We start from the raw sequence: 15,485 nt of genomic DNA on the forward strand, positions 1-15,485 counted from the left end.
GACACACGTCAGACTCCACTAGGGGGGTAAGATTGAAACATTGTCCAAAACGTAGCCAGAGTTCCCTATCAGCGTCAGTGCCAATACGATCTTCCATCACCCCCACTGAATTTGTTCGATGATCTGGGAAGGCTAGAGGAAGAAATCGAGGCTTCGTTACGATCTTTCGGGTCATCTTCGTACGGTAACTTGAACGTTTCGAGAAACTTAAACTTCGCAGACTCTTGCAAGGCCTCGAAGACCGGCTTTAGGTTATAGCAGTCTGAATCCGTGGAGGGGACAAAGAATCGACTCCATTGTTCAAACGCTAAGCCTGATGGGGTTGGTGAATCCATGATGAGATCTCTGCGTCTAGGGTGGTCGTCCAAGTGATGGTGCGCTGGTTTGCTGGGAAAGGTCGCTGGAAATCAAGCCTTCTTCTCCGAATTACGGAATCTTTAAAGACGTGAAACTGCTCCGAGATGTCCGCAACAACATTTGAGTGAAGACAATTCCGCATATTGAAATTTGTAAGCTCTAAATTTACTTGCCGCGTGCAAGTATTTAGCGCAGAGCGAGTAGCTATAGTCACTGTTAGGTGACAGATAGAACGAAGCCTACGAGCGTTAGTTTAGTGAGGAAGGCTGCTCAGCAGAGCGTATATTCCAGAATGAATAACTTTCTGTGTTGCAACATTACCTGTCTCTTCTTCTCTCATCTTTCTCACACAAGGACCACACATTTAGCAATAACCCTTTTGGGACAAAAACAAACCGTCTCCATAGAGAGCCAGTACATCGCAACAAATTTTAACGGGCCCTTAGGGCCGTTCTTAGCCGATTTCTTGCCAGTGGATGAAAGTTAAGGTGGATGGTACTTTTGTGCTTGATTCGGCGAAGAACAAACTTAAAACTAGTGGATGGCCTTAGTGGCTAAGGTTGAAGGAGGGGTGGTTGACATCTAATATTAGCTTATAATTGCGATGTATCACTTTGATCGCTTTGCATTTGTTCTCTTCCACTATCGCAACGAAATGCGCACACCCAGCGAGATCATAGCGATCACTCGTCGTCTTCGCGATCGAGCCAACGTCCAAACGATACTGTTGCTGTTCGTTCTATTGCAAGCACGAACACGGAACTCGCGCTACTCGCGTCATCGCATCGATGTTGATCTCGAAATTGAGATGCTGTTGAATAAAAACATGTTCGAGCGAACCTTTCGAATGACTGCCGACAGTGTTTCGTACCTGTTGGGGCTCTTTGGCCCTTTTTAACGATACGTAGCTGCCGAAGGTAACACTCTGTCCGAAGTTGTTTAGCTCCAAATGCCATCAGACACGATTCGGCTTCCTCTAGATTTATGGTGCCGTTGTACATGACATCACTAATAGTCGATGCAGTCGCGGGAATGCCGCCGTCAGATGTAGCGGTAGCTGGAGGTGCCGTAGGTGAAGGCAAACCAGGAGACATAACGGAGGAGGAGGACATGGCGATAGATTGACAGGGGACCGTTGGTTGCTGATGTGGACTGATTGCTTCAGGAGACTTGATGGAATGAGCTGTATCAACTCCAGCTAAAGGTGTCGTTCTATCCCGTCAGGTATGTCTACCTTCCGTCCACGGCCACCAACCCTAATTCTACACAGTGGACGTGGATCAAACGGACCATACGGCGTCCACTGTAATATGGATCCAAGTGAAATGATTGGGCCATGGAAGCATAATCCACCGTTATTTTTTGGCTAAGAACGGCCCTTAGAGTCTTATACTGCGTGTTGAGATCTGCGTTAAATTTATCATTAGCGTTTAGTTCGTAGCAGAGGTCGCAAACGTAATTTTCCGGCTAGCCGTACCCGCCCGAAAGCCCTGGTCATCGAGTTTCGGATGACCATGGCCAACCGTACGGACCGTTCGGCCAACCATGGCTGGCCGAAATTAGCGATCGGCTAGCGGAAAATTACGTGTAATTTATGTATAGAATGAAAAGGTGAAATACAATTTTCTTATTCAATATTTCCGCTCAAAATAAGCTGCACGCAACCTTCTCTCGGTTGAAGGCGCGAGCCGTCGCCAAAATTCTTTAAAAAGAAAAAGATGCAAAACAACTTCGAATATCCATCCTCTGGTGAGCTCGGTCAACCATAACCAACCCATCCTAGAAATCGGTTGCCCGTACCCGTCCGTTTTTCAAAGAGGCAAAATTTCGATTAGCCATACCCGTCCGTGGTTACGGTTAGACATTACCCGAACGGGTACGGTTAACCATTTGCGACCTCTGATTCGTAGTCACCCGATGGTCTTGAGCTAAACAAATCTGAGCACGAACCGCTTCCTTCCATTGCGCACCTCCGGCGTCTGTCCGTAGCAGCGCTTAAAGCAATCAACAGCGCTATTAAAATACTCGCGTTCCAAACAACAAGATTCGTATCGAGTAGAGAATGTGTAACGGGGCTACACGCAAGTGGCTACACATAGTCAATTGGTTACGCTTCCACATTGGTGTGAGATACTGTACACCAATGGCTACATTTGGTAGACATGCATTCAATGCATTCATTGGCTGGAAGTCAATATCCTCAACCAATTAGAATAAGAGGATTCTGTCATCCAATCGTTGATAAATACCTTTCGTTTAGAATATTATACAAGGAGGAAAACCCAAGCAAACAAATAAACAGAGTAAATTTGAAAGAATTTAAAAATTGACGTGTAAGTTTTTGCAGCTCAAGAAATATTACAAAATGAAGCGCTGTTATTGGTACCTTCTTTGAAATCCCCTTATGGTGCTTGAACATCTTCGGTTGCATTTTGCAGCCACACAACCGGTTCCAGCATGCTGGCGGTGCGACGTCGGGGGCTGCGCGTCCTTGCAGTGGCTCCACTGCGCGTGCGCGGGCTCGCTACAACCTCGACGGAATTCATGGAGGGCGAGGCACTCACGCCTAAAACAGTGGGACCTTATATGTCGGAGCGGCTGGAGGAGTTCAGACCCGAACGCATCCGCAACTTTAGCATCGTAGCGCACATCGATCATGGCAAATCGGTGCGTTCCAGACGCTAAAACGTCAGAATGGCGTCTATTTTCATTGGATTAATTGACAAAAAATGACGGAATCAACGTGTAGACACTGGCGGACAGGTTGCTGGAGTCAAGCGGCAATATCTCGCGACAGGAGCGTGAAAGCGCCCAGTTCCTCGACAATTTGAAGGTGGAGAGGGAACGAGGAATTACCGTCAAGGCACAGACAGCGTCAATGCTCCACAGAGACTCCAAGACTGGGGAATCATTCATGCTCAACTTAGTGGACACTCCAGGGCACGTGGACTTTAGCTACGAAGTGAACAGGTCGCTTTCGGCTTGTGAAGGAGTGCTGCTATTGGTGGATTGCTCGCAGGGCATTCAGGCACAGACGCTGGCGACCTATTACGCCGCAAAAGAGAGGAATCTCCACGTTGTGCCAGTGTTAACCAAGATCGACATGCCTCACGCTGAAGTGGACGATAGTATTCTGAGTTTATCGTCGCTATTGGACGTGGACCCGGATGAAGTTCTCTTAACGTCGGCAAAAAGCGGCGATGGCATTAACGATGTTCTACCAGCAGTAGTAGAGCGACTACCGCCTCCGGTAGAGTGCGACCCTGCTGCGCCTTTGAGGTGTTTGCTGGTCGATTCGTACTACGATGACTATCGAGGAACCGTCTGCTTGGTGAAGGTCGTAGACGGCGCAATTTCTCCGGGGGACAAGATCTACAGCGCTCACCAGAAAACGAAACATGACGTTCAAGAGACGGGCCTCTTACTCCCGGGACGATACAAAACAAAAGGGCTGTATGCCGGTCAAGTTGGCTACATTATTGCTGGCATGAAATCGACCACCGAAGCCAAAGTAGGAGACACGTTCTTCCGCGAAGGAGCTGCATCTGCTGACCTCAAGGCGCTTCCGGGCTTCCAGGAGGCGCGTAGTATGGTCTTTGCGAGCATGTACCCTACCGATGACTCGAGCTTCGACGAGTTGCGCGTGGCTATCGAGAAACTCACGTTGAACGACGCGAGTGTGACGGCTCAGCAGGAAACTAGTGGCGCTTTGGGCATGGGATTCCGCTGTGGTTTCTTAGGATTACTGCACATGGAGGTGTTCCATCAACGTCTCTCGGACGAGCAGGGCATACAGGTGATGGTCACAGCGCCGATGGTACCGTACACTGTGATCGACCCGAACGGCGAGCACTTGACTGTGGAGACTCCCGGTGCGTTCCCTGAATCGACCAAGTACTACGAGATCCTGGAGCCCATGGTGGAGGCCTCGATTATCACCCCTGCGTCGTACTTGGGCCCCGTGCTGGCACTTGCCAAAGAGAAGCGTGGCGTTCAGACGAACCTCGTTTACCTGGAGGATGAACGAATTATTGTCACCATTGACGTGCCATGGCAAGAGGTGGTTACCAACTTCTACAACGAACTCAAGACAATATCGTCCGGTTATGGTGAGTAGTTAAAATCATATCGATATGCTGTTTGTTGCTGTGTTCTAACATTGTCTGTGTGTATTGTCTCTCGAAGCAACGCTGAACTACCGTGAGATCGAGCCACAGAAGGCGGATATTGTCAAAGTGGACTTGCTGATTAATGGGAAAGTGCTCGATGCGCTCTCCTTCGTGTGTCACCGCAGTCGAGCCACACCGGATGGACGTGCCCTGTGTCAAAAACTCAAGCGTGTGATCGACAGACAACAATACGAGATCTCAATCCAGGCGGCTTTGGGCGGCAAGATCTTCGCAAAGGAGCGGATTGCGCCGTACCGCAAGGACGTGCTTATCAAGTCGGGGAAGACTGTGGGGGGAGGAGATAGTACTCGGAAGAAGAAGCTGCTGGCGAAGCAGAAGCAGGGCAAGCGTCGCATGAGAACTGTGGCCAATGTGCAGCTCTCGCAAGATGCTTTCTGGTCCGTGCTTTCCAAATAGCAATAGCAATAGATCCACTCTCATTGACTCCTCAAGATTAAAGCGTGACACTTTTGCTCCTTAGATGTTGTCGTAGCTGGCAGTTCAAACGTCAAACGTGTCGTCGTACCTGCAACTCAAACGCATTCTTTGACGTCGTAACTCATATAGCTCATAACGCTTCTTAAAATCAGAGTTCACCAGCTTCACGATCATTTTACAACGCTGAACCGGGGCAGCGCACTGCTGTGTTTTCATTTATTGGATTAATTGAAAGCTACCTCCTACGTTACCTGGTTCTAGCAAAAGCAAATTGGCATATTAGAGCATCGGTTATGTTCTTATTGTCCTGGTAGTGCAATTTCGAACAGCCCAAAACTATTTGGTCTTGGCTTTGATTCGTTTTATAAGGACGTTTGTATGCGCTAAAATTAAAATTAAGGAACACACACCAAAGACGGCCGAATTAACCGCACCAAGTCTGTATTCTAAGGCCGTGTTCGGTTTGCAGGGGCAAATCCAGCTTGTTTGAAAATAAGCTAGAGCTGTAGAACAGTCGTTTTTCCTCCTTCGGACATCACTGCTAGGGGCAAGTTGACTTGATTAGCTTGAAGAGTTAGACTCGTTGGAGTTCCTAACCTAAGGTCCTCCCACGGGACAAAACCTTATCGAAGGTGAAAAACCCGTCCTAGAAGGACCTCCTACTTAGCTAATCAAACTAGGAGGAGAAGAATTTTTTTTTCCTGGCAACCTGGTTGCTTCTTCTCGGTAGCTCTGCGCTACTTGGTCGTCCGGTGCTCTGAGCTCTGGGCGGCGAATCGGTGAATGGTCTGGATTCGCCGTTCGCTCCGGTTCGGAAAAGCCCGGGTTACGTTCTTCGTACTTAACCGAACACTTTCCCTCCTTCGGACATCACTGCTAGGGGCAAGTTGACTTGATTAGCTTGAAGAGTAGACTCGTTGGAGTCCCCTCTCGATTGGGCGGAGATGCAATGAGAGAGGATGCCGGACGTGGCATTCCCAAGTCGAGGCCTTGAGTCATACAACTTGCCGCATCCCGGATCATTCCTGGTCTTAGTCTGGTGTACACTGTGAAGCACCAACTGGACCACCGTCCCATTAGTCGGATGACTAGTTCGCTTTTCCCCGCTGCGAGCAGTGCACACGCTCCTCCGATGCGGAGAGAGTGGGCCGAATAGTCCTTCCTTGAGCGTCCCATGCTTGGAGCTGCTGCCTTGATCGCCTCACTCACACGAGACTTCTTGATTGTGCGTGTTGTTGACACCGACGTCAAATATGGACCCAGGGTCCGACCAGATACGAGCCACTCGGCTCGAATTCTTAAACACTGTTGGGCCGCAATAACTGGACACAGCACCTGGTGCTCGGTTCTGTAGTGGCGGACCGTGACGCCTTGCGCCCTTTTGTCTCCCTTGTGAGAGTCATATACCACCTCTACTGAGGCCGCCCTTGGGGCTTCGTATCCAACCTTGTTTCCACTCCGATCTCGTATAACCACGTTGGCTGCCTTCACACAGTGGACCCTGTCTGATCCAGTGGAGCTGTCCACAACTATTGGTCCCCAGAGATCTGAGCTCCTGTCGAGGAAGAAGAATCCCAGAACGATGGATCCCCACAGCATTTGACCTTCTGGGTCATGGTGGTCTATGAGTTCCCACATCTTGAGCAACATTGGTGTAGTAACTGGCTGTTTCCGATCCACTTGACTGTGGGTACGTTTGTAACCCTTAGCGATAGCCTCAAATTCCGGATCATGGTAATTGAGTCGGCTGTTCCGAACGACTTTGTGTGCGAATGCCACAGCTGCCATCTTTCCTTCGAATGTCTGGTACTTGTTTCCTTTCCTCGCTCGGTTGTGCCCTTCTGAAGCGCACAACGCTGCGAATAATCCAACCACCCTCGCTTGTCGTGCCCTGGGCAGTTCGTCAATCCACACGGGAAAACCAAACTCGTTGCAGAAGGATTCCCAGAACTCGAAGTTCCTACTGTACCGTCCAAGCGTGCCTTCTGTGATGGACGCACGCTTGAGCTGATCCCGTTTAGCCTCGACTTCCTGGAGTCTGGTTGTACCTTTTTCATACCACGTGTATTAGTTTCTGTATGAACATCGCACCTCGGAGTCTGCTCCATCCTTCGACTCAGAGTGTGTGTCGTGAAATGAATCTTGTAACGAGCCTGGATCGACGTAGGTCGTGCTGTCCGACAGGCGACTTGCAATTCATACTTTCGATCATCCTGGTGATCCAGCGACTGCTGTGAATCATGACGCGGCACCAGGTGCCTTCGACCTTCAGCTTCTGTCCCCACACGTATGTTACCGTAGCTAACGCCGCAGCTATTCCCCCACCGTCCAGGACGGGGTCCTCGAATTCGACATGATACCTTTCTCTGAGGTGCATGTTTGTAATTGTCACCTCGTTTGTATCTGCTTCCACCAGCCATACCTCATCATAGCCCGAGTCCTTCTCAAACAGTTTCATTGGCAAGCCTGCAAACTCGTTCTCGAACACCAAGTCGTTCCACCACAGTAGGTCCTTGTGAAGGAATGCTGACATTGGAACTCCTCGCTTGCCCTCTTTCCGACACCGGTTCTGAACCGCTGTCAAACGCTGTATGAACGGCTTAGTGATGGGCATGAAGCTGATGACATGGCGTAGAACACCTATGAGGCTGTCCAATCGTTTTATGGATATGTAGGACTTCCCAATCGCTTCAGCTAACATCGCATGTACCTTGTCGATCTTGCGTTGAGGTACTGTGATGCACTCGTCTGGAATGTTCCAGTCGATCCCCACCGCATGGAAAACGCGCGACCAGGTCGTGAACTTGCCCTCATGCCATCCATCTGATCCAAACACGAGTTTAACTCCGTCTCTGAGACGTTTCTCTGCTTGTTGAAGTCGATCGCCAAAGTCGACTTCGATAAGGACGATGTCGTCCACCCACTGGAAGATCCAGAATGGTTCAGTGTGGCCAAGCAGTATCGATAATCCTGTGCGCTGATAATGGCGGACTGCTTTCCCGAACACCGCGAAGAATCCAGGGGAGGACGTCCAACCGAAAACAGCCATACCGGAAACTATGCCATGAGGACTACGCGGCAAGGAGCCCCCAAAAGCCGATGCATGACGCGCGTGGACCGGCACGTGGTGAAATGCATCGGCGATATCCGCGACCATGGCGTAGATGTTGCACCCTGGGTACCGCCGACGGAGGTCGCAGACTCTGCGAGCTATAGAAACAAACGGATCCCACGTTGCATCCGGCGACGCCTCAGAGGCAGTCTGAGCGTTGACCGACTGGCCGTTCGGAGCCGACAAGTCGTGAATGATACGACCATCCACGTGAAGAGGTTTGTCCTTCTTGGGGACCAGGGCGAACGCGCTGGACTGGAATGTCGGGTCCTGTACCAACGTAGACATCCGAGCGACCAGGCAACGTCCTCTGTAATAGTCTGAGAGCAAGTTGTCCTGGACAATTTCGGCACCCGTATCGGCGCCTGGGTAGTTCGCAGGAACTGGTCGTGTGCCCGCCCGCGATGTCGGGTCCTTCCACGGTGGAGTCAAACCCTCCTGGGCGATTTGACAGAGTAACGTAAGTTCCGGGTACGACCCAAGATACTCCTGATACAACCACGGGCGTAGCGCTTTGTTCGGGCGGTAGTCGTCCGAAGTCTGACCGCGAAAGAGTTCGAGCGTACCGGCTATCCCCAGCTGGGGGTCGGCCACGAGCGCATCCAAAATGCGGAGGTCGACCTCTGGAATAGACAACGGGCCCGGCCCAGCTGCTAAGAACGCGGTCCCCAACGGGAATGGTATGTGCCGACGGGAGGCCTCGGCCTGGAGCTGGGCAAACACGCTCGCCGGAACGCAGCGTCGAAGCCCTAGGACAACGCACGACCGGGTCGGAGCTGTGTCGAATCGGGACCACATCGAGCGGGCCGATGTTTCCACCCTCTGGGATGATTCTGGAAGTCGAACTGGCGGGTGTATAGGTCGATCCGCCGAGGTCGGTGCGAGCCGAAGCCGAATCAGGTGTGAGACGGACATGAACTCCTGGAGTATGAGGGACCAGGGCCGCCAATACGTACTTCCTCGGACTGGCCTCGACCGAGGCAACTGATGGGTAGAACTGGGTCAGCGTAGCGGGGCTCTGAGCCGGCGCGTATGACGGCTGGCAAGGCCACTCGGATCCGGTTAAGATGACGTCCGCCGCGGAAGTCGTATCCATAATCCAGTTGCACAAAGCGTCAGACGCGATGTTGTACGCACGGCGCACGTGTTGGAGATAGAACGCAGTATGTCCGGCGCCCAGGGCGCGGATGGCCCCGATCCAGGGTCGGAGCGAGGGTGCCCGGCACCTATTGAGCATCAGTGCCTGATTGATGACGACACTAGAATCTCCGAAAACGTAGGTATGGCAGTTCGGAAAGGCAAAACGGATTCACAAGAGGCATGCGAAGAAACCCTGGGCCTCCATCACGTTGTTTGTACGTGCCGTGACGAACGTACGAGCTTCCCAACGAAGGAGAGTGTGGGAATCCGACCACACACACCAGGCGTAGGAGCTACGGCCACTGACGGCTCGGCACCCCCCGTCGAAAGACGCGAAAATCGTGGGTCGCGCAGGAGGCGGTGGCGGCCCCTCCGGCCTGGAGTCCGACTCCGATAAGTTGATGACTGCCAAGCCGCAGCCAGGGATTACGCCGTCCGATGACGCCGGTTGGACACCAGGTGTCCGGAAATCGCACGAGCCGGTGTCAGACACCGATGGGCTGGTGGTTTCGACTGCATGGGCAGGGGTGATAGCGTCCGATGACACCGTACGGGCACCAGGTGCTCCGAAATCGCACGAGCCGGTGTCAGACACCGATGGGCTGGTGGTTTCGACTGCATGGGCAGGGGTGACAGCGTCCGATGACACCGTACGGGCACCAGGTGCCCCGAAATCGCACGAGCCAGTGTCAGACACCGATGGGCTGGTGGCTACCACTGCGTGTGCATGAGTAGCAGCGTCCGATGACGCCATTCGAGCACCAGGTGCACCGGCAACACGCGGACTAGTGTCAGACACCGTTGGATCCAGTGGTAGGGCACACTGAACTCTAAGCCTGGCGATAGGTGACCCGGCCTGGGCACCAGGTGCACCAGGGCCAGGGAGGCACGCGTCAGACGCGACCAAATTAGTGTGTGTGGCGGACCGAGTGTCTGACACCCGGAGCAAAGTGGTAATAGCGTCAGACGCAGAAGGACTCACGGGAGGAAATGAATCAGCAGTGGTCATGTTTAATAAACGAGACGACAATTGAGATTGCAATCCACCCCAAACCATTCACACCCGCTGCGGGTGTGCGGCCTTGAGGCCGGCGTGCATTCCGGTCACCCACTCCACTACGTCTGGCGGGAGCTCATGAAGTTCATGCAGATGGCTGCAAGTGGGGAATGTGCACCCTTTTACGGACTGGAACCGAACGCACACCTGCTTGCCGTTAACAACCGGAATCTGAGTACGGATGCCGGGCGGAATGATTGACGAGGTGTTGTCAGGCCGACGGCTGGTCGGACCCGAAGACCGAGCCGGACGACGGCTGCGGTCGTGTCGAGGAGTGCCGCGCGGCTGGCGCCTTCGTGGAGCACTGGCCGGCGACGCTGGAAACACAGAATGGACCACCGCAGCGTTGAGCACACGGGCCACAAAGCGTTGATACGACGGCGAGTCCTGCCGCAACTCGTGGCGGGCGTGAACTTCCAGGTCACGATGGTCTGTCTCGGGTTTTCTCCAACCTGTACGACGACCTTCTTCAGCTTGATACAGGTTGCACATGGCGTTGAGCAGCTCTCTGGGAGCCGCAAGGGACACGTTCTGAACGGCGTCGCCATGCACCGTACGGAAAACGGCAGCCACCTCGGAAGGATACCATTCCGCCGCTGCCTCCTGAAGAACGTGAAGCACCTGGTGCAATTGGTCCGCCCGGCGGATCGTTACGGCTGGAGCCGGCTCAGAGCCGCCCCACTGAGAATCCTCGTGAACCACTGTTCTGTCTTGACGGTAGCCCCCGGGGTCCTCCGAGGACAAGAAGTGGTCGAATGGACGGCTAAAGAAGTCCACCGAGAACAACATCTTGGCGGTCACTTTGGGTGACCCGGTACTGCCCTCGAAAACACTCTTGACGATGGATGGCGCAGACTCGATCGTGCCACGGCATGTTAATGAAACGCCTGTATAACTCATCCGTACCTGCTGACCGAAGCGGGGGGGGCGGGACCCATCCGAGCTGCGCGATGTACCGCAACCTCGCTGGTCGATGGTCGAAACAAACTGTTGCCAACCGGCAGGTGGCCCTGGGCCATCGCATCCCGCGAACCGCGATCGGTCAGGGAAACGCGGAACAACGCCGCGGAGCACAACCGGTGGAGAGCGGAGAGGAAAGGGGCGTTTCATGGAACCGAGACCTTAGCAGGAAGGTAGCTACGAGGGGTAATACGGAAACAGAGAACGAGAGTGCACCAGTCGGGACTGTGGGCTACCAGATCGAGATCGACGCGTCTGGCGCGGTGACCGAGAGCGACGCGCCTGATGCGGGGATCGAGAGCGACGCGCCTGATGCGGGGAACAAGAGCGTCGGAGGCGGCGTGGGGCCGGTGAACGGGAACGACCTCGTGCACGCCCACGTTGATCCGGTTCCGCCTGCCCATGGGGCTGCAGGTAACCTTCCGGTGACCGTGGCTCCTCGTCGAGATCGTGACGCGGCCACTGATGACGACCTACTTGCTGCTCAACGATGCGAAGTTGAGTGGTGTCTCTTGGGACCGAATTAGCCATAGGGTCCGCGCGCCCCTGGGGCGGCGGAGGCAAAGTTGCGGGCTGGGCCACTTGCTGCTGTAACGATGCCAGCGTGGCTGTCATGGTCTCCATCTGGGAACGAAAGGCAGCATTGGCGTCGCGTTGTTCCTGTAATAGGCGCTGCAAGAACGTGTGGGTCGTAGACTGGTCCGGCCCGCGTTGTGGAGCACTCGTGGCTGCGCTGGCACCAGGTGCCGCTGGTGGGTCCACCGCGCGTACGGTAGAGAACAGGTCGCAGGGAGTGAGGATCGTATCCTCGAGCGTAAGCAAGGGAAGACCATTGTCGTTTGACGACTCATGTAATCGATCCAAATCCACGGAGGCATTATCGTCGAACGTCGGGGTAGCCACGCATCGCCAGGCAAACGTAGCGGGAACCACTGAAGTCTTAGCCCCACTAGGGGTAACGTACGAGATGGCCTGGCCACCAATGTCGACCAAGACACCACCCGTCGCAGCAGGTGCCTTGAATAAACTCGTTAGTGCAGATCGTACACCCGCCGGTCCGACCGGCGGTGACGTAGTGAACAACTGCCAGGCAGTCGTAAAGTCAGGCAGTGGTGATGTGACGCGTACACCATGTCCAAAGCCCAGCAGGAATCCTTCACGTGAGATGGTTTGGCTGCGCATGTCATTCAATGGCACGGCTACCACTTGACGGGGCGCGTCCGCAGGGCCGCGCACGCCCACCATACACAAGTAACTGCATCCCGGATCCAGCACAAGGTTGATGTCATCCACCAAAATGATGGTCGAAGCTCGAACGTAGGAGAGGACTTGACCACATAAGTACACCTCGGAGGTGTGACGAACGAACTTGGTGTCACAATCAGTTGAGGCCACGAAGAACTGAGAAAACCGTAGGAACCGAAAGACTGAAAGAAGGGGGCGCTCCAGGAGCTCCTCCGACAAATCATGGGACGGGTGCGTCAGTCGCCAGTGTGGGATCCAATATTCCACGTCAACGTGCTCCTGGAGCGCGGGGTCGACGTCAGATCGGCGCTGACCAGGCAGCAGAAACGTGAGGGTGGCCTGCCAGGCAGGCCGCTTCAATCCGTCAGCATCGTCGAAGAATGGGCTGGATGCAGACTCCCGCAGAACCGGATCACGACCAATCGTTGCGTACACGGGTCCATCCCAGCGGCCCGTCAGCTCATCCGGAGCCTCCAAGCGCACTGTTCTCCCTCCGAGGGACGAGTACGACGCCCGCGGCGGGTTCCGCGACGGAGCAGTGGGAGCAGAGGCGATAACGCGCATGAAAATTTTCCTGGCAACCTGGTTGCTTCTTCTCGGTAGCTCTGCGCTACTTGGTCGTCCGGTGCTCTGAGCTCTGGGCGGCGAATCGGTGAATGGTCTGGATTCGCCGTTCGCTCCGGTTCGGAAAAGCCCGGTTACGTTCTTCGTACTTAACCGAACACTTGTTAAGTAAAATAAAGATAAAAATAAGTGATCGTGTTCCATCAGAAAAAGGCTGGATTTGAAGGCGCAAAGGAGGACGAATCAAAATTCAACCCAGAGCTGAATTTTGAAACCAGTCGTTTGGAGCTATCCTGCTGGATGTCATTTTTTGTGTTTCTTAGCGGAATAAAGCTGGTTGAGACATTCCAGCTCTTTAATAACAATTACAGCTGGTTTTAGCTTAGATCGAACACGGCCTAAATATTACCGGAATTGACAGTAAAATCACCGAAATTAATTAAATCTAGCAGAAAATACTAGCAACTGGCAGCGTATTATACCATTTTAAATTTAAATAAAGTAGCTACAGGTAGCTCGCACCTCACATACGAGGGAGTACTGTTTACACCAGTCTTTGTTAACAAAACACCAGAAGTATACAGTCAGCACTCCAGAAATGCATGTAGCACCGACCGATACCTATCAACCACTCGTTATTGTGATTGTGACACCACCAGACCACCAGCAGCACTGTTGTCCCGGAGACGCTCACTCGGCAGATTATTTTGGCCTATGGTCAAATGTCCACCACAAAAGTAACAGCCAGTAATACTTGAGGTACTCGGGCTTTCCTTTACTATCAACCATTCAGCAATCTCACCCCGCTAACCCAGCCACCAACTTCCCCCAACACCCCTCATGGTTTTCCGACACCATTGGCAGACACTCGCGGCTGCGACGCCCCAGATCGAGACCGACCGTCTACTCGGAGGCCGTAAGAAGTTCCGTGTTGCGAAAAGTGATCTCAAACAGTGCCATGTACTTATGAACGCCATTCCGCATCCAATGCGGATGCAGCGCCTGGCTTGCGCGTGCAAGGCCTGTGAGGACGTCTCGACAACTGCTGTCTGCCCCTGGAGAGGTCGCGTCATGACGTGCCAGCAGACGCATCTCGTACCTATCGAAGAAGCCTACACCCATGCTAACCCTGCTCACGTCGCAAGCGCCCCCGTGCTAACAAACGCAATGAAAACGGCAGTGATGGATTGGGCTAGTCAAGGTCTCAAGCCGAAAAGGATTTGAAACGCGCTAGCCCAGCGTTTCAATCTAACTGAGACCACTACTGCACCACCGCTGGTGAGTCCAGCGCTTTGCGCATCATCATGTCACGGGGCGGCCTGGTGGCAGCGACCTGCGTGCCGCCGTTCACCGTAAGGTGCAGGAAACCGTTTTTACCGGACAAGAAGACGAGGCAGCTGCGTTCACGTTTACAAAATGCACAGATGTGAATGGCAATGCTATCAATGGCAGCGGGAGCGACGCTAACCCCTTCGTGATTGGAGCTAGCACGAAAAAACTTCTACGCCGTGCCAATCGGGATGCTGCATCATTTATCCTACACGTGGATGCTACGTACAAGCTCACTCAAGTAAGCTACCCGGTCATCGCTGTTGGCATCTCGGATAGAGCGAGACAATTTCATCTCTTGGTGGACTTTATTGTGTCGCAGCAGCCACAAGACCAGCACACAGAGGTGCTCCAGCTACTTCGCCGCGTTTTTTTACTGTGATAGGTAAGCCTTTAACTATTCACTACGTGATGGGTGATGCCGACGCAGCCCAGTAAAACACCGTTGAAGAGGTGTTTGGGGAGGACTGCGAGTATACATACCTGATGTGTTACTTTCATGTGGCAAAGACGATATTCGAGAAAACAGATTTCAGCATAGCAACATTGGGTAATGGCTGATGTCCACGACCTGCACTATACAGAACCCTTTTTGCTTCCTGATGCCACATATCGAAACGACGCAACGCGGTCCACTTCACAAACCACAACGTCGCCAAAAACACCACCTCATTTCAGTGCCCTTCTGGTAGACGAGAAGTACCGAATAAAACACCAAATTATTCAAGCACACGACATCGCCGGGTCGTTGGATAAGCACCGAGCTTACAGACGTACGTAGCATCCTATTCAAGAAGTCCTCCTTGTTCCCGTAGTTGAAGGATGTGGTCGCCTTAGAAGCCGGAGGAAATGCCACTTAAATCTTGAAGGCCGTCTTCGCGCACGGGGGAAGGGACGAAATCACACGCCCGTGGTCGACGTGTATGAGGAACTCACGGTTCCCAGATTGAAGTCAGTATTCAGACCTACACATACAGGCTTCGTTGTGCGGAAATACGACTTGGAGTAGTAGTTTGACAGGTGTACGCTGTACTGGTCAGACGGGCAGAATTGGCCTTCTTCTTGCTCCTCCCTTGCACCCTTCTCCACGAACTCCCGAATGTTGGTCGCATCA

The 15,485-nt window shown here is 53.2% G+C and overlaps 1 protein-coding gene across 1 annotated transcript; it reads left to right on the forward strand.

Annotated features, from left to right (window-relative positions):
* Positions 1 to 2,786: 2,786 nt before the first annotated feature.
* Positions 2,787 to 4,943, forward strand: PITG_12454 (GTP-binding protein, putative; the record flags this gene model as incomplete). The annotated part of the gene is made up of 3 exons (XM_002900297.1): positions 2,787 to 3,024; positions 3,107 to 4,466; positions 4,543 to 4,943. 3 exons carry the CDS (start codon positions 2,815 to 2,817, stop codon positions 4,941 to 4,943), a joined length of 1,971 nt encoding a protein of 656 aa, XP_002900343.1.
* Between the last annotated feature and the right edge of the window lie 10,542 nt (positions 4,944 to 15,485).

The sequence above is a fragment of the Phytophthora infestans genome, genomic scaffold (genome assembly GCF_000142945.1).
Source record: "Phytophthora infestans T30-4 supercont1.26 genomic scaffold, whole genome shotgun sequence".
NCBI classification, from domain to species: Eukaryota; Oomycota; class Peronosporomycetes; order Peronosporales; family Peronosporaceae; genus Phytophthora; species Phytophthora infestans.